This window comes from Hemicordylus capensis, chromosome 2 (assembly GCF_027244095.1).
Source record: "Hemicordylus capensis ecotype Gifberg chromosome 2, rHemCap1.1.pri, whole genome shotgun sequence".
NCBI classification, from domain to species: domain Eukaryota; kingdom Metazoa; phylum Chordata; class Lepidosauria; order Squamata; family Cordylidae; genus Hemicordylus; species Hemicordylus capensis.
The window spans coordinates 185,491,048-185,508,711 of NC_069658.1; the positions used below are offsets into that span (position 1 = coordinate 185,491,048).

The 17,664-nt window shown below is 47.0% G+C and overlaps 1 protein-coding gene across 3 annotated transcripts in view; it reads left to right on the top strand.

The window, feature by feature from the left end:
* PLXNA3 (plexin A3) overlaps positions 1-17,664 on the top strand; it is a 100,705-nt gene that overhangs the window by 30,754 nt on the left and 52,287 nt on the right. For all 3 annotated transcript variants that reach the window (XM_053300322.1, XM_053300323.1, XM_053300324.1), the window contains 6 exons: positions 443-542; positions 2,146-2,260; positions 4,939-5,139; positions 13,490-13,586; positions 14,464-14,654; positions 16,045-16,190. In XM_053300322.1, the coding sequence (XP_053156297.1) occupies positions 443-542; positions 2,146-2,260; positions 4,939-5,139; positions 13,490-13,586; positions 14,464-14,654; positions 16,045-16,190 (850 nt within the window). The remainder of the gene's footprint in view (positions 1-442; positions 543-2,145; positions 2,261-4,938; positions 5,140-13,489; positions 13,587-14,463; positions 14,655-16,044; positions 16,191-17,664) is intronic.

The window sequence follows — 17,664 nt, forward strand, 5'->3', positions numbered from 1 at the left end:
TCCTTGCAGGGCGGTTGTGAGGATTATAGTAAAGTAAAGCATGTGAAGCACTTTGAACACAGAAGTGTAAAACCAATGCCTATGATGATGATGATGATGATGATGGAGTAAGGGCTTTTGCCCAGATGGCATTCGGAAGGAGGGACCCTTTTCATCTTTGGCTGCTGCCTTCCTGTTCGTGTTATCCATTCTCAAAGTCACATGATAGAGATTGGAATAGCTCTGGGTTTCCTTTCATGCTTGCAAGCAAAAGTTACAAAGAAATGGGGCACATGCTCACACACAGTCTGTGCTTGTGTGTGGACAGAGGACTTTAATCTGCATAACAATTCTGAACTAGAGGCTGGTAGTTATTCTTGCTTTGGATTAATCCAGAGTGTGACTTTGCAAATACATGCTTTCTATTGTTACTGACTGTCTTTTTTCCTAATCACCATCTCAGGTGATGTCCGCACTGTTAGACTCCAACTCCTCTCCAAAGAGACCGGCATGGAATTTGCCAGCACAAATTTTGTCTTTTATGACTGCAGCTTTTTGCGCACGTGAGTGTTGACGTTGGGGAAATGCCCCTCTTCAGACCTTGCCCAAGCTTTGAGCCCCACTCCCCGGTAATAATGCTCTTTATTCTTGATCTCTACGCTTTGCTCATAATTCATTTGGATATTGTATTACCGTGATTAATGTAGCTAACGTGTATGGAAAAGAATATGGTTCCACAAGGAATCCATATGGTGTGTTTCGGGGGCTGGGTTGCTGGCATCACTCTCTCTTTCTTTTGCAGTTAGGTCTCTAGGTGCGTTGTACTAAGACTGGGGAGATGCAGGTTCAATTCCCCACTTAGCCATGAAGCTGATGGGGTGACCTTGAGCAGTCTCCTCCATATCTTACAGGGTTGTTGTGTGGATAAAATGGTGAGGAGGAGAACCATGTGCTGCCCTGAGCTCCTTAGAAGGAGGGTGGAATGAAGATACAAATGATAGATAGACCCTGTTTCCCTACCCCGAAAGTAAGACCTAGCAGTAATTTCTGATGTACCGCTAATTGCCCTAGTGCATTTTTGGGGGCTAAAATTAATATAAGACACTGTCTTATTTTCGGGGAAACACGGTAGATAGATAGATAGATTGATAGATTGATAGACTGAATTAAAAATGTGTGGGTAAAACAAGTCACATCCTTACCCCAAGAAAATGAAACATTGTGTGTAGGAGAGGAAGGATTCTAGGCTTTAGCACCAGAGCCTGCTGAGTTCTAAATCGGGAGATCTGAACTAATCCTAAAGAATATAAAGCATGTGTAGAAAGCTTTTCCTTTACTACTTAAAGGGAAAGACACGAACTTATAAGCCCTTTAGTACCCGTAGACGGCATGCTTGCTCGCTCTCACGCCAAAGATGAGGGAAAGGAGCTTTTTAGGTTGGGAGCAGATGTGACAGGCTTGAGCGGGCTTGAGCCTCATTGCCTCTCGTTTAGAAATGAAGCACTGGGGTGACACTGTGGTACAGCAGTACTCACTCCATGGTCTTGCGTTTTTCCTGTCTTGGGTCTTGGCACAGTTCCTCCCTGCCATTTTGTGTTTAAAATAGGGAACCGTGTGCAATCTCTGATTAATTTTGAAGAAGTGCCTTCCTTTCTCCGTTCTGGGGCATCCAGGCAGGCTTGCTCCATCAAGTCAGTTTGTAGAGACGGCTTCAGTCGACATTCCCTCAGGGCTTGTCTCCACAGCCAGCAGATGGCTCTGGCAGGACTCTGGAAGCTGATTCAATCAGCCTCTTCTCCCCCACCCCCACCTCTTTCCATGAGTTCCATATCCTCAGGCCGAACAATGAGGGCAGGGAATAAAGGTCCAGGGAGGGGCTGGCATTTTGGGGGGCGGGAATAAGTGGACGACTCTGTGGTATGTAGGGGGGTATATGCAAATGAATGGAGTTTTTTCCTCATATATATATTTATAAGAAGATGACTGACAAGTTGAGAGGGGGAAATTGTAATATATATGTGTAAGCTGAGCATTCAACTAAAATTTGGTGTTCTCTCTGATAACAGAGGTACAATTAAAGGAAACCAAATGTTAGTGGAATGTTTTGACATGCGTCTTAAATATTACCTCCCCCAAAACTTAGTTTTATTTCCCTCACCCCTACAGGTGCCTGTCCTGTGTCAGCAGCCACTACCCCTGCCACTGGTGTAAATACAGACATGCTTGCACCCACAATGTGGCCAAGTGCTTCTTCCTGGAAGGGCGAGTCAACGCTACTGAGGTGAGAAGAGTCTTTGCCGTGGGGAGAGCCTCTGCTCCCCCTGCAGGGAACAGGAGTCTCTTCAGGCCCCTTGAGATTTTGGGGCTTCCGGGATACCCATATTCCAAACCCCTTAGCTCCCTGAGGCATAATCAGTCAGACAGGAAGTGCTCCCGCTGAAGTGCTTGGGGAGGGGCAGGAGGGGGTGAGGTGGTCTCCCAACAGGGATGAGCCTACCGCAGAGTAGGGCCAAATGGGCTGCTGGTTGAGGGCCAGTTCCGGGGGTGCACCCCCTGCCAGAGGAAGGAAGGTGAAATGACACTCCACAGGGTGTGATCAAACCCTTCCTTGATTTTCTTTTAGGAAGGAGGAGATAGGTAAAGAAGGAGACAATTGGGGATGTGATGTTAATAAGGACGAAAGGAGAAATGGGAGGGGGTGCCTCTTGGTCATATTTTTCTGCCTGAAGTGGATCATCATCTGGAGCTGTCCCCAGACCCGTAGGGTGACCCCAGAAGTTGCCTGCTTTCCTTGAGGGAGTGAGGACACTGTGTTTCTGCATTCCAGCAGAAATAGCTGCAGTCTTCTGCCTCCTCCCTGATCCCCCCTCCACCAGCATGGTTGAGGGCACTAAGGTGCAGCAAGGAAATTCCAGTTCTGCTTTTGGATTGATGCAGATCGTTGCCCTTAAACTGTATCCCTGCTAACTGGGCATAGAGGCATCTTTTAAAATGGTGGGTGTCATATTTAGGACAGGGACAGCAACCATCCTTATTTTATTCCCATTCGGCATCCCTCCCACTGGCTCTTGCTAGTTTTTCTTCTTAGATTATGAGACCCTTTTGGGAGAGGAAACTGTCTTCTCCTTTCTTTTGCTATGTAAAATGACTTTGTGATTTTGTTGTGGTTGTTGAAAATTGACATATACCTATAATTGTAATATTTAAATGGTGCATGTTTTTAAAATTCCTGTATTTTGAGATGGTGCAGAATTCAGAATATATTGTTGACCGGTTCTTGGGCTGAAATGGCAAAGAGCGCGAGTAGCTAAGGAATAGGAGATATGAAGACGGACCAGGAGATCTTCAGGGTATAGCGCAACAGGACTGTACAACTTTGGTCCTCCAGTTGTGTTTGGACTACACCTCCCATCATCCCCTGCCACAGTAGCCAGTAGTCAAGGATTATGGGAGTTGTAGACCAATATCAGCAGGATAGCTGAAGTTATGAAGCCCTGGTATAGCAGCAGTCCCTTTCCCTGACTGCTGGTAATAACCCTCTCCCAACACCTGATCATATCCAACATATTTTGATGATCATGAGGTCCAGAAACTTCTTTTTAAAAAGTAAACCCAAAGCTGAGGTATATGGAAGCTAGATCTCGACTGGTGGTGCTCTAACAGCCCTTGTGTAAGGGATCTCCATATAAGGGTGGGTCCCCAGTCCAGGGAATCCCGAGCAATCAGAGAAGAGTCAGCAGGTGGTAGATTGGCTGCATTGGCAGCCGATAATAGCACTAAAGTGCCTCTGCTGAGGCAGGGGGACTGGATCAATATGAGGGAAGCAAGGGTCTTTGCTGGTAGTGGGACCAGTCGCTCGTGATCAATCGTCTGGCCTGAGCGGCGGGATCAATAGACCTAGAGACGCCGGGGGCTCTTTGTGGGTAGGTAATTGATAGCAGCTCCCTTTGAGGGGCCAGCGTTTGGGTTGCGGTCGGATGTGGTGGCTGGAGGTGGGAGTGGTCTGGACAGCAATCTCAGAGGCTCTGGGAAGTGAAGCATTTGCTGTAACTCCTAAGCTTGAGAGAGACTGGCAAAATGTGTGTGCTCAAGACTGAAAGATTTGTGTTTGTGTGCATGTGTGTGTGTTTGCTGCACATCAGAACTAAGAAGTGTGAGAGCTGAAGGTCAGCCTGGTACTTCCAGGCCCCTCTTCCCAACAGGCTCTGCCTTTTGTCTTGACCCCATTGTCTCAGATCTGGATAGGAAGTTGCACCCAAGACCTGATTGTTTTCCAGGTCGGGACCACATTTCCTCTATTGCTTCCCATCGCTGCTGCCACCCCGCCTATTTACTAGCCATATAAACAGAGCAGCCAGCCCAGTGTGCCTCCCCCCACCTTTCCTTTGGTACCAAGGAGCAATTAACCAGGCTCTGGTTTCCATGGTAACTCAGAGCGCCCAGCAGGCTCTTTCATCTCCATCTCTCTCATGTGGCCGCTCCAGGCAAGAGGAGGAGCTGGGAGCCAGGGCTCCTGGGTTTTATCCCCTGTTCAGGATGAGGTCTTTGGGATGAGGAAGGTTATGTGGCTATGTGCATCAGGGAGGAAGAACCTTGGCCTGGACTCTTGGGTCCTCCTGGGGAGAAGGGAGAAGATTGTTGTATCCCTGTAGCTGACTATGAGCGTTTTCACATGTGAACTAAAGTTGCAGTCCTAAGAATACTTGGAAGCCTTGTTAATCAATGAAGCTTACTTCTGAGTAAGCATGGACAGAATCGGGCTCTAATCTGACCCGGCACCTGCTAATTCAAATACATCTACTGTAGCTAAAATTTACTTTGAATTTAGAACTAGCTCTCTTCTGCTTCCTATCCTGCATTCACAGTGTTCCCACGTGGACACAAATAGCACAGGAGAAGGTGGAAGGTACTTTTTTGTGCCCTGTGTGAAAATGCCTTGTGTCTCTTCCTTTCCTGTAGGGTTGCCCAGAACTGCTCCCGGGCGGGGAGATCTTGATACCAGCAGGAGTATTTCAGCCCATTACTCTGCGTGCCAAGAACCTTCCTCAGCCTCAGTCAGGCCAGAAGAACTATGAGTGCGTTCTGGGCATCCAGGGCCGCCAGCAGCGTGTCCCAGCCGTACGCTTCAACTCAAGCAGTGTACAGTGCCAGAATACCTCGGTGAGCACCACACCTTATATCTGCAGTTCAAACCCCCCCCCTCTCCCATGCCCCTAGCATTCTGCAGACATGAGGTCTAGAAATGTATTCCTTTAAAAAAGCAAACCCCTTTTCAGACTCCTGCAGCTGCAACCAGATTTTCTTCCCTGCGCTTTCCCTCCAACAGGACATCGTCCTCTACATTTGTACTATGTTTTGTGGCACATCCATGTTCTGGTGTGGTGTTTATGAATTAACAACAAGGGCCCGAACTTGAAAGCCCATTCCAACCCATGACGTGCCAGTGGCTGGAGTATTGAATTCAGGCTTGAGCTGTTTACATGGATAGCCACAGATTGGCTATGATCTGAGTTCCCCATCTGTAGAATGGGAATAGTGATCTAATTTGCAGTGTTCCTGAAAGGGTGAATGAATGAGAAATCTTCAAGCATTTTGCACATGGAAAGTGTGCAAGTTTTGATTCTTGCCTCATTGTTATAGCACACCACCAGAAGTAAAAGAAGCATCCTCTAAACCAGAGATTCTCAACGTTGGGTCCCCAGATGTTATTGGACTTCAACTCCCATAATCCCCAACCAAAGGCCATTGTGGCTGGGGATTATGGGAGCTGAAGTCCAATAATATCTGGGGACCCAGTGTTGAGAATCCCTCCTCTAAACAGCTGATACTTTTTCACTTCATTTCGTTCATTCCATTTCATGTATATCCCGCTCTTCCTTCAAGGAGCCCAGAGCTGTGTACATGGTTATGTTTATCCTCACAACAACCCTGTGAGGTAGGTTAGGCTGTGAGATCCGTGTCTGGCCCAGTCACCCAGTGTGTTGAAAGGGGATTTGAACTCAGGTCTCCCTGGTCCTAGTCCAACACTCTAACCACCATACCACACATTTTTCTTTGGGAATCGCGTGCACTGGCACCATAAGTAGGATTCCCCCAAGCCCATGTTTGTTCAAGGGTGCAGCAAAGTTTCAGATGGCACCAAATTACTCAGGATGGTGAAATGTCATGCAGACTCTGCGTAACTCCGAAAGGTCTTTCCAAATTGGGTGAACGGGTGGCATAACGGGCCAATTCAGAATGAAAGGGATTGAAATTTAAATCGGCAACTGTTCTGATTATATTCTATCAATCAGGGCTACACAGCTTCAGCCCTCCAACTCCCATCATCCCCAGCCGCAGTGGCAAATAGGTATGATGGGGTTGGAGTCCAACATCAGCAGGAGGGCCAAAGTTGTGCAGCCCTGCTATAAATCCATGGAGTGGCCACACTAACCATGCTGTGTACAGTTCTAATTGCCCTGTCTCAAAAAGAACATCGTAGAACTAGAAAAGGTGCAAAGAGAACAACTGAAATGATAAAGGGTTGGAGCGCCCTTCCTACAAGAATAAGCTAAGCTTGTGGGGGTTTGGGGGGGACAAGACTAAAGAAGTTTTTAAAATAGGTTAATTAAGCTAACTATGAACAGTGTGAAGCGAGAAGTGAATTCAGGCTTATCCAGTGAAACAGATTGGCAGTAGGTTCAGGATGGACAAAAGGAAGTAAACACAGTACAGTAATTAACTCACTGAGTTCCTTACCACAAGATAGGATGATGATGATGATAATGATGACGACGACTCTTCGCTCTTGTAGCCTTTTTTTAATGTCATAGAATCTTTTTAAATGCATGGCCATTATTTGTGATAGTTAAATAGTACTACTGTACTCAGAGCCACCATGCTTCGAGTATAAGGTGCTTGGAAGACGCAAAAGAGGGAGGAGGGCCTTGGTGCTCTGCTTGTGAGCTGCCAGGCTGTTGTCGGAAACAGAGCCCTGGAACTGGATCTTGATTTGATCCAGCTTCCTGTTTTCTAACAGAGAAGCCTAAAGTATAAACATATTAAAATTGGCACTACTAAGAGTAACAAGCAGCACACGCATCCAGCTTCCCACGGTCTCTGGTCTCTAGCTTTATAGAACCGACTTCCTGGCCTCTGGCTTGGGCTAGGCCTGCAGGTTTTGCATCATTTTCAAAACCGAGTTGGGCATTTGTTGGGTTTCTGCTGGATGTTTCATTGAGACTGCCCTCTGCTGTTCCTACCAAATATTGCATCCTATGATGATCTCCCCATGGTGATGAATGTTTTCGGGATGCAAACAGGGTCCAAATATCCAGGCTGTAGTGCAATAATGGTAGGGCTAAGACATTAAGGTAAAGGTAAAGTGTGCTATCAAGTCGATTTTGACTCCTGGCGACCACAGAGCCCTGTGGTTTTCTTTGGTAGAATACAGGAGGGGGTTACCATTGCTTCCTCCTGCGCAGTATGAGATGATGCCTTTCAGCATCTTCCTATATCGCTGCTGCCTGATATACATACCAGCGGGGATTCGAACCGGCAACCTTCTGCTTGTTAGTCAGCATTTCCTCGCTGCACCACTTAAGGAGACATTAGGGGCAGCTTAGTACAACAACATATTTCTGCCATCATCCAGTTACTTCCCATTATTTACTATGTATCCATTATGTATATATTTTTATATCACCCTTCATCCTAAGACCCCTGGGCCTATCCATTAACCTTGGATCCAGGCACTGCTGAATACCAATGGTTAATGGATAGCCAGGTCACCATGCCAATCAAGTCAGAGGATGCTGATACTAAATGCCAGAGCAGGCCATGGAAAAACAGCTGCCATATTGAACGAGGGATCCAACCTGGCTTGTGTCACCAAGACCAGGTTGGACAAGCGAAGTGGTGCTGACCTGACTCCACTGTGACTTCCCATGTTCTTGGCCCACTGTCAACCCCTTCACTGGTCAGGGAAGAGGGGGCAGCAAAATCCGGAACAATGTGATTCCAGTGTCTGGAATAGTGTGGTTCCCAACCTTGTGTAGCCCAACCACATCCAGTGACTCAAGGATGGGAACTCCTCATCTTTAAAAATTTCATCTCACTCTCCAGGTCCTCTGTCCAACAGAGCTCTCATTTTGAGTGTCTATAACTGAGTGTTGGGCATGCAGGACAGAACAAAGATTATGTGGCCACCTCTGCCATTCTGCTGCCTCCCTGCCTGAACGGGAGGAGATGATCGCAGACCTGGTACTGGAGACCCTCAGGCTTATAGTGTGGGAGAACTTTAGTGCCGTGGCTGCTTGTTAGCTCAGGACTTCGTGGTTGTCATGACAACTATGGAGCTGTCCCAACGTCATCTCAGCCCATTGATCTGGTGTTTTCAGCCTGGATGTTTGGATCTGTGGGTGAGGGATATATCAACTGTTCTGTTGTCATGGACAGATCACTTCCTAGTCAGTTTTAGATTTAGGATACTCCAGTCTTCTGCAATGATGGGGAACGGTGAGATTGGTCTGCCCTTGGCGGGTCACGGATTCAGACAGATTTTTGAGAGCCTTCTAGGAGTTTCCAGTTGACATGGCAGACAATTCTGTCAAAGTTCTGGTTGATCTCTGGAAAACAAAGATGGCCCAGGCAATTGAGACAATTGCTCCGAGGTGTCTTCTTTAACTGATCAGAGTCCCTGCTGGGAGGGACATCAGCTAGAGCAGAAATGGAAGGAAACTTGGAATGAATCCACTCAAACACAGAGAGGCTAGAGCTCATTTCCAGATCTGTTCTGTGGTGGCAAATGGTAGCAGAAAAGCTACTTTTCTGCTACCATTGCATCCGTGTCGAGCCATCCAGCAGAGCTCTTTTGAGTGGTGTGAAATCTGCTGCATGTAAGTCCCCAGAGTGATTGTAATGAACCCTCAGCAGCCCTTTGTGATTTATCTGCTAAGCACTTCACAGATAAAATCACTCTCATCTGCTCCAACTTAGATGCTACTTTGGACAGAATACAAATACCACAAAGTGGACTCTGAGATTTGAACTTCTAGCAAAATTTTAATGATGCATCTTAATCCATGACCTTTTTGAACATGCCTCTGATGTGAAGGGAAATAAGACTTTTTTTCCTTCTGATTTCTTTGCCCTATCAAATTGCCTCTGTGAGGTTTGGCATTCTCTCCTTGTGACCTTCTGTTTCTGCTAACTTTGGTGTTTGGCTAGAATCTACTTCACTTGTGCACATTTCATTGTAGTGAGGTTAGGCTGTCTTTGTGAGGTTTTGCTCTCTTCTTTGCAGTGACTCATACATTTCTTCTCTAGCTGCTGATGTAGCATTTTCAACCCAAGAAATGACGATCAAGCTGAGGAGGACTTATGTGTTTTGCATTTGGGGTTAGGTTTTGATCCCGTGGCGATTTGCAGTAAAGGGAATGGGGGCTGGTTTAATGCCAGGCGTTGAGTATTGGTGGGAAATGGGCTAAGGACTGGCAGCCAGCCAGTGCTATTGGTTTTTTGTACATGTGGACAGAACATTTCAGGATAAGAGATACGTTTGGGTGGTTTATCAAGAGTCCAGTTCCAGGTCTCATCTCTAAATGGTTTTAATACCCCACCTGTGACTGGTATCCGTGACCTCTTGTTGATTCTTCAGCACCTGGCCAGACCGGAGTTCACCAGGCCCCCATTCACACCAGACCAAATTCAGACATTTGTAATATAGCTCTTGAAAGGGATGGGCCTAGTCCCAGGGATCATGCATGTCCAGCACCATATGTATAACTTCTTGTGTGAGTGGCAAATCATACACATGATTTTCTCAATAATGTGCAGTCTCTTTTCCTTCTATCTGAAAGGGGTGGAAGATGCACACGTATTGGGCAAATATTACATATGAGAGGAAAGCTGGTCTTGTGGTGGCAAGCATGACTTGTTCCCTTAGCTAAGCAGGGTCCACCCTGGTTGCATATGAAAGGGAGACTAGAAGTATGAGCACTGTAAGATAGTCCCCTCAGGGGATGGAGCCACTCTGGGAAGAGCAGAAGGTTCCAAGTTCCCTCCCTGGCTTCTCCAAGATAGGGCTGAGAGAGAGTCCTGCCTGCAACCTTGGAGAAGCTGCTGCCAGTCTGTGAAGACAATACTGAGCTAGATAGACCAATGGTCTGACTCAGTATATGGCAGCTTCCTATATTCCTATGTTCCTATAATGGGCTTATACGTGGCATCATGCCATGCGAAGGACATTACTGCAGGCCCAAGTGTCTGAACCAGGGCCACAGATTTTTTCTGGGACATGACTGAACACATCAAAGCTTTTGTAGGACCAGATAGACATGCTAGAATTGTGGGGCAGGGGGAAACACACCCCTCTTGCTCATAAAATTTATTTATTGTATTTATTATTTATATACCACCCCATATAAAATCTCTGGACAGTTTACAATTAAAAACCCACAACATTTAAAATCTAAAATCATATGAAACAAATTAGAATGTTATGAAATAAAAGCCTGATAAAATAGGTGTGTTTTCAAAAGTCGCTTAAAAGCAGCCAGAGATGCAGAGGTTCTGTGCTCATTTGAGAGCACGTTCCAGAGCCCTGAGACAAACCTAGAGAAGGCCCAGTTTTGGGCCAGCACCAAATCAGCCGGTGGTAACCACAACCAGATCTGCCCAGGTGATCTTATTAGGTTCATGAAGAAGGCAGCACTCTCTTAAATATGCTGTCCCCAAGCCATTCAGGGCTTTATAGGTAATAATCAGCACTTTGTATTTTGCTCGGAAACTAATTGTCAGCCAATGTACTTCTTTTAAAAGGAAGTAATGTGGTCTCTTCAGGTAGTCCAGGAGACCAGCCTGGCTCCTGCATTCTGCACCAGTTGCAGTTTCTAGACTACGTATATAAACAGCCCAACGTAGAGTGCGTTACAATAGTCAAGCCTGGATATTACCAGCATATGCACCACTGTTTTAAGGTTGTTTATCTCAAGAAATGGATGTAGCTGACATATCAGCTGAAGCAGATAAAAACAGTCCTGGCTGCTGCCTCAGCCTGAGAGATTGGGGAGAGGTTTGGGTCCAGAAGTACTCCCAGACAACATATCTGTTCTTTCAGGGGGAGTGTAACCCTGTCCAGAACAAGCAGATCTAAACTGCTTCCTAAGTTCCGACCTTTCACAGTGAATACCTCTGTCATGTTTGGATTCCATTTCAGTTTGTTCTCCCTCATCCAGCCCATTACCGATTCCAGGCAGGCATTTAGGGAGGTGAAGCTATTGCATGTTTGCACGAATCAATCTTTAATTGCAGCAGGTTAGGAACCAGGTTTCTTCCCTCCACACACAAGTTCACAATAGCATGGATAGTTTGTGCTACCCTGTGTGTTCCCCCTACCCCCCACGGATATATTGCTTGACTTGCTTGCTTGAAGCATTTGCCCACTGTGGTTCACCTGTTCATGTCAAGTAGCAGTCTAGACTGAGGCAGGCAAAGGATGGGTTGTTGGATGGTCCTGTCCCTTGGCTCCTTCCAGATCAATGACTCTGTAAACCAAGACTAGTGAATAGGGATGTTCAGCCCATTCTTTCTCTCTTCTCCCCTCCCCTCAGTGAATACTGCTACACCTTTATATGCTAATTAGCACCGGAGTACTAATGGTATGGGGTACTGGATTTCATGTTGCCTTGATACAAATTAAAGGGTCTCCTTTCTCACAGGATAGAAGTAAGTTGAGTTGCAGGACTGTCTAGAGCTCTGTGCAGGCACTTACTCTCTTTACTTTGAGCATGCATTAATGATGTGAGAAATGGTGGATGGACTGAGAAGGGGGTTCAGATGTTATGCAGGCAATGCAAAATCCTTCCAGCTGGCAATGGGTAAAGAATATAGAGATGAGTTAAAGGGAAAGATTAAAATCAGGCAGCTGAGAGAAGCAAAATGGCTGATAATACTGAGTGTTGATACAGGTGCGAAGTAATGCCTATGGTGAGGGGAGGAGAGTCTTTTTGCATATGTATGACCCTACAACAGGTTTTACTAGGTGGTCACTTTGGGAGAAGAATGGATAGTGTCTGTGTTGGCTTGACCTTTCCCATGGCTGCCACTTTCACCACTCCTGTCTTCTTTTTTTGTCTCCAGACAGGCAATGCTAGATTTGTCCCAAGTACCATCAGTTAAGTTTAGGCTTATAACAAAACAAACAGAATGATTTCCACAGGAGATTGTGGAAGTATATTATGAGTAGTGCCAAATCAAATTGTTTCAGCGTCCATTGGGAATGGAGCCGTTACTCATCAGTAGAGCATCTGCTTAGATACCAGATTTTCTCCTGGCATCTCCAGGTGGGGCTGAGAAAAAAATTCCTGCCTGAAGCTCTGGAGAGCCGCTGCCAGTCAGAGTAGACAGCACTGAGCTTGGTGTGCCCAAGGGTCTGACTCAGTAGATGGAAGCTTCCTATGTCCAAAAGGCAATTGAATGGTGGCAGATACTGAGAGAGAAATTGACTATCATGAATGGCTAGGGCGTTTTTCCTTGTGTGTGTGCTTCTGACCACTGTAGCTTAGAAAAAAATGTAACTTTGTTTTCTGACTTTGATCACAGCATTCTCCACTGCCCCCCTCACCAACTAGAAAACTATATTTCTGTATTCCCAGCCGTAAATCACACATAACACAAACAGATGGCCTGGCTGGCAGAGCACTCTCTTGTCCACAGCCCAGGGAAAAGCAGGTCAAAATAAGGAGGGATGAGCGAAATAGGGGAATGCATGGGCCCACAGCATGTTTAAGATATCCAGGGGGCGGACCCTAGGAAAGCAGGAAATTCTCAGTGGGCTGCCTCATTGGCAGCATGTTTTGGCTCCTGGCCCAATCATGACAACACATGAGCACATGAGCTATTTATAATGCTACTGTGTGGCTTTGGTTGCTTTGTCACTGTCATTCTTCCCCGCCCCTTGGCCTGTGCGGTAGTAGCTCTGAAAAGGATGCTCTATAGACAACACAAGGCCCATTACCTAGATTGCATCTGTTAACAGTGAGGATGCCATAGTGAACACTTCAGGCTGTGCTGGGCATTTTGCCTGGGGCAGCTCTATTGACATTCCCACCACCCTATGAACCAAGGGAAGAAAGAAAGGCTTCTTCTCCCCCACCTTCACCTGCCAACCTGCGTGGCAGCCCTAAAGTTCACAGTGGCTACCAGTCCCACCAGAAGAATTGTACAAGGGAAAGGGAGCTTATGGGAAGGTGGAAGAAAGGAACTGGACTCTTCCCTCAAAACATACACCACTGCCCCTCAAATTGTTCCATATCTCCCTTTTGGTTCTTTCCCAGTGTGTGTTTCTTTATAGGGTTTCCGATCCTAACCTACCTCACAGGGACTGTTATGAGGGAAAACATAACCATGTACACTGCTCTGGGCTCCTCAGAGGAAGAGTGGAATATAAATGTAAAAAACAAAATTACCACAAAAAGTTCCTTGTACTCACAATGCGTCTTCGTTATGGGTGACCCATCTCTTCCCCCAGTACTCGTACGAGGGTGAGGAGCTGGGAGAGCTGCCGCTGGCCTTTGATGTCATCTGGGATGGAGACTTCGCCATTGACAAGCCGCCAGGGTTCAAAGGTACTCCTGGGGCCTGTGTATATTTCTGGGCTAAGTGGGGGTCCTAGGCCTGGTTTCCAGTCCTACCCTTTAAGTCCCCACAAGGTGACTTGAGCTAATTGGCTTCCTGTGGTGAATGTTTGGTTTCAAAGCACTCTTGCATAATGACAGCTGGCACCCACTGTGCCAGGGCCAACCATTGTCTAGAGATTGCCTTGGGGTGAGATGTGCCAGCCTGGAGGGGTTCAAATGAAAAGTCTTTGTGAGAACTGGGTGTAGTTACAGTCCTCTGTGATAATTTTGCCACATTAAAGAGCAGTGTTCCCTGTAACAGGGATCCCCAGATATTGTTGACTACAACTCCCATAATTTCCAGCTACAGTGGCCATTGCACCTGCAAGATTATGGGAATTAGAGCAGGGAAATGACTTGTTTAGCAAGCCAAAGGTTGCCAGTTTGAATCCCCGCTGGTATGTTTCCCAGACTATGGAAACACCTATGTCGGGCAGCAGCAATATAGGAAGGTGCTGAAAGTCATCATCTTGTACTGTTTGGGAGATGGCAATGGTTAACTCCTCCTGTATTCTACCAAAGACAACCACAGGGCTCTGTGGGCACCAGGAGTTGACACCAACTTGACAGCACACTTTACTTTACCTGCTAACAATATCTGGGAATCCTTGTTACACGGAACACTATTGAAGAGCAACATGAGGACTGGCTCTTCACCCCTGCTGCAGGGTTTAGATTGCAGAAAAGGGGCTTACTCCAGCCCCTTATCAAAGGCGCTGAGGAGGAGGGGTCTGTATAGGGTGAGTAGGAGGTGGTAAGCTCCTGCCAAGGAAACTGGAGTGGGCCCTCTCGTTTCCTCTCCAATCTACTCCTTCTCTCTTCCCAGCTCTGCTGTACAAGTGTTCAGCCCAGCGCTCCAGCTGCGGTCTCTGTCTCAAGTCAGACCCGCGTTATGAGTGTGGTTGGTGTGTTCCTGAGCGCCGTTGCCTCCTTCGCCCTCACTGCCCTGCTCCCCGTCAGAACTGGGTGCCACCTGGCCGACGAGGGGCCCGCTGTGCCCATCCCCACATCACACAGGTAAGGACATCTCTGCATCAACCAACCAATCATATCCTGGCACACACCGTTCCGGGATGGAGATGACAATCCTATCTGTGAAATTATTCCTACTAAAAAACAACAGGCCTGGCAAATCAATCCAGACCTTCTAATGGCTTCCCTGTGGCTGTGAACTGGGCAGATTGACTTTTCAGCCCTTTACAAGAGCATATGTTTCAACATTGTGTGTTATGCAGTTTGAGAATCAGTGTGGTGTAGTGGTTGTGGCTGTTGAGCTCTAGGACCAGAGAATAGGGATTGCAGAACTGGTTTGGTCGCAGACTGGACCGCCACAAACCAGGCCAGTTTGATCTGGTTTGTCAAAGCAGTTCACATACCCACGGTTCAGTCTGAATTTGGACTAGACCTCAGCAAATGGTCCATGCACACCCCTACCAGGGAGATCCAGGTTCAAATCTCTGCTCAGCCATGAAACTCACTGGGTGACTTTGGGCAGTGTCTCTCTCTCAGCCTAGCCTACCACACAAGGTTTTTCTGAGGATAAAAAGGAGATCCTATGCACGCCACCCTGAGCTCCTTGCAGGAAGGGCAGGTTATAAATGATATGAATAATACTGATGTTTTATTGAGAAAGTCTATGCGTTGTCGGGATGTGGGGTCGCACCTGCTCCATTGCCACTCTTAGCTCCCATTTTGCATATTCAGTGTCATATTTGCAGAAGAGTTTACATACATGGAGTCCAACTCCGATGCTATTGTGTAGACCTCTACACAAATTCAAAATGCATGAGCATTGGACAGGGTGCTGGAATCCTAGTTCTATGCTGCACATCAGGAGTGCAAACAGAGGAAAAGCCTGTCAAGCAACTCCTCACTTAAACTTTTGTGCAGGGGCAGAGAGAGAGAGAGTAAAATGAGGGAGGAACGCCTCGGATCTTTATGACTTGCACCCCGCTGCACAAAAGTTCCAAACGTCTGCAGCAGACTTATATTTCCTACCCGCTGGGTGGGGCCTTCTACTCAGATCAGAAGACTTTGGCTGCCTTTGCTAGTTGTGCCTATTTGGTTGCTTATGGGTGCTCCCAAATATGGCTTTTGTGACTGTGGAGCTTTTTCCGTATTTCTATACAGTAGGGGACTTCCATCTGTTCTGGGGCTAGATACAGGGATGTTGTGTTCTCTTGTTTCCCTCCATCTCTGGTGAATTAAGGAGCCCTGTAGCAACAGATTTAATATTGCAGAAATGGGTATGTAGTAATCCTAGCTAGTCCCTTGGCAGCCTGTGTTTTTGGGGAATCAACTTTGTCCTTTCCTTGAACTCCTCCTTGTTGGCGCATAGGAGCTTCATCAGCTTCCCTCCAATGGAAGCCCTTTCCCCCCCTCTCAACTCTGCCCCATCTCTCTGCAGGTATTACCACTGACTGGCCCCAAGGAAGGTGGGACACGGGTGACAGTTTGGGGCGAGAACCTGGGGCTTCATTTCGTCGAGGTGGGAGTGCGTGTGGCTGGTGTGCGCTGCAGTTCCCTCCCTGCTGAGTACGTCAGTGCTGAGAGGTGGGTGAAGTCTTGCACCGGGACTGAGGGCTTGCTGAGCAGCAGGGAGTGGCTGCTGTGGGGAGCTGTCAGGGTGTAGAATAAGGGGAAACAGACACTTCTAGAGACAGTGGGGAGTATGGTTTACAGGGTCTGCCTTTACAGTAGTTTTGATGGCTGTAGGCAACCTGCAGCCTCAAAGGTGGGATGCCTCTGAATACCAGTTGCAGGGGAGCCACAGCAGGAGAGAGGGCGCATCCTCAGCTCTTTCCTGTGGGCTTCTCAGAGGCATTTGGTGGGTCACTGTGGGAAACAGAATGCTGGACTAGATGGGCCTTGGGCCTGATCCAGCAGGGCTTTTCATATGTACTTTTCATATGTACTTACAGAGGGTCAACGCAATCTCTTGAACCCTGATGATGCATTTAATGGTGAATTCTCTCATAATTGTACTGACTTGACTTAAACCAAAATAATAGCACATGAAAAATAATCTTTCACCTAAAACCTTTCCCATTCTGCATGGGTTGGAATTCCACCCAATAACAATACTTTGTACCCAGCTAGCAAGAACCAATTGCTTCTTCTTATGGGCTAGTCTGGGCTATTATGGGCTATAGTATGGGCTAGTCTAGTTGTGGGCTAGTCTGGAAAGTACTTGATCTGCCAGCCTAACCCCATGCAATGAGAATATATGTGTGTGTGCCATAAGCACACATGTCCTTCCTGACCCTCAGAGTTATCTTTCCCTCACACCCAACGTGTGTGTTGGGTGTGGGGGGTAGTAGCTCATCGGAACTGCTCATCTTTATCTGTCCCAAATACCTGCTTGTTGAGAAGTGCTTCAGACCGCCTCCCATGTGATTAAAGAAAGGCACCCCTGTGCACCAGCAGTGGGCGGGAGGATGTGCACACACATCCTTATTGCCTCTCTTTGTTTGGATGATGTGTCGTCTGAACTGGCCCATTCTCAGTTCCAGCCAGCCTTGAACCCTATTAGCATTCTGATGTCCTGGACTTCACTCCAGGACATGTGCTGTAGGATATTTACTGCCTTTGCAACAGTGAAGTGCGCCTGGTGAAAAAATGGCCTTGCTATCTCATTTTGTAGAGAGGTACTTTAAATGGAGAAAACAACCTACTGCTACTAAAACCTGCTATTTTGGCATTTAGATTATGATGTAATAGGTTCAAAGCTTTTCACATCTGCTGTCTCAGAGTTAAACTAAATATTACGTGCAACATAAGAGTGTTGTTGTTTTTTAAAGAGAGACAGAGAACACCAAAATTCACCTTGGCCTGCTATGGCCATCTCAGCTCAGGCCGTAAGTTTTTCTTACAAGCCAGCAATGCATCTTGGAATGTGAGAGCCCCCCACCCCACCCTGCCCCCGGCTGCTTGTTGTCTGCATGCATGAACAGAGAGACTTCCAGCTGCAACAGCCCTTTCCTTGTGCATTTGGGACTCAGAGGCAGGGCTTCTAGGCAGCCTAAAA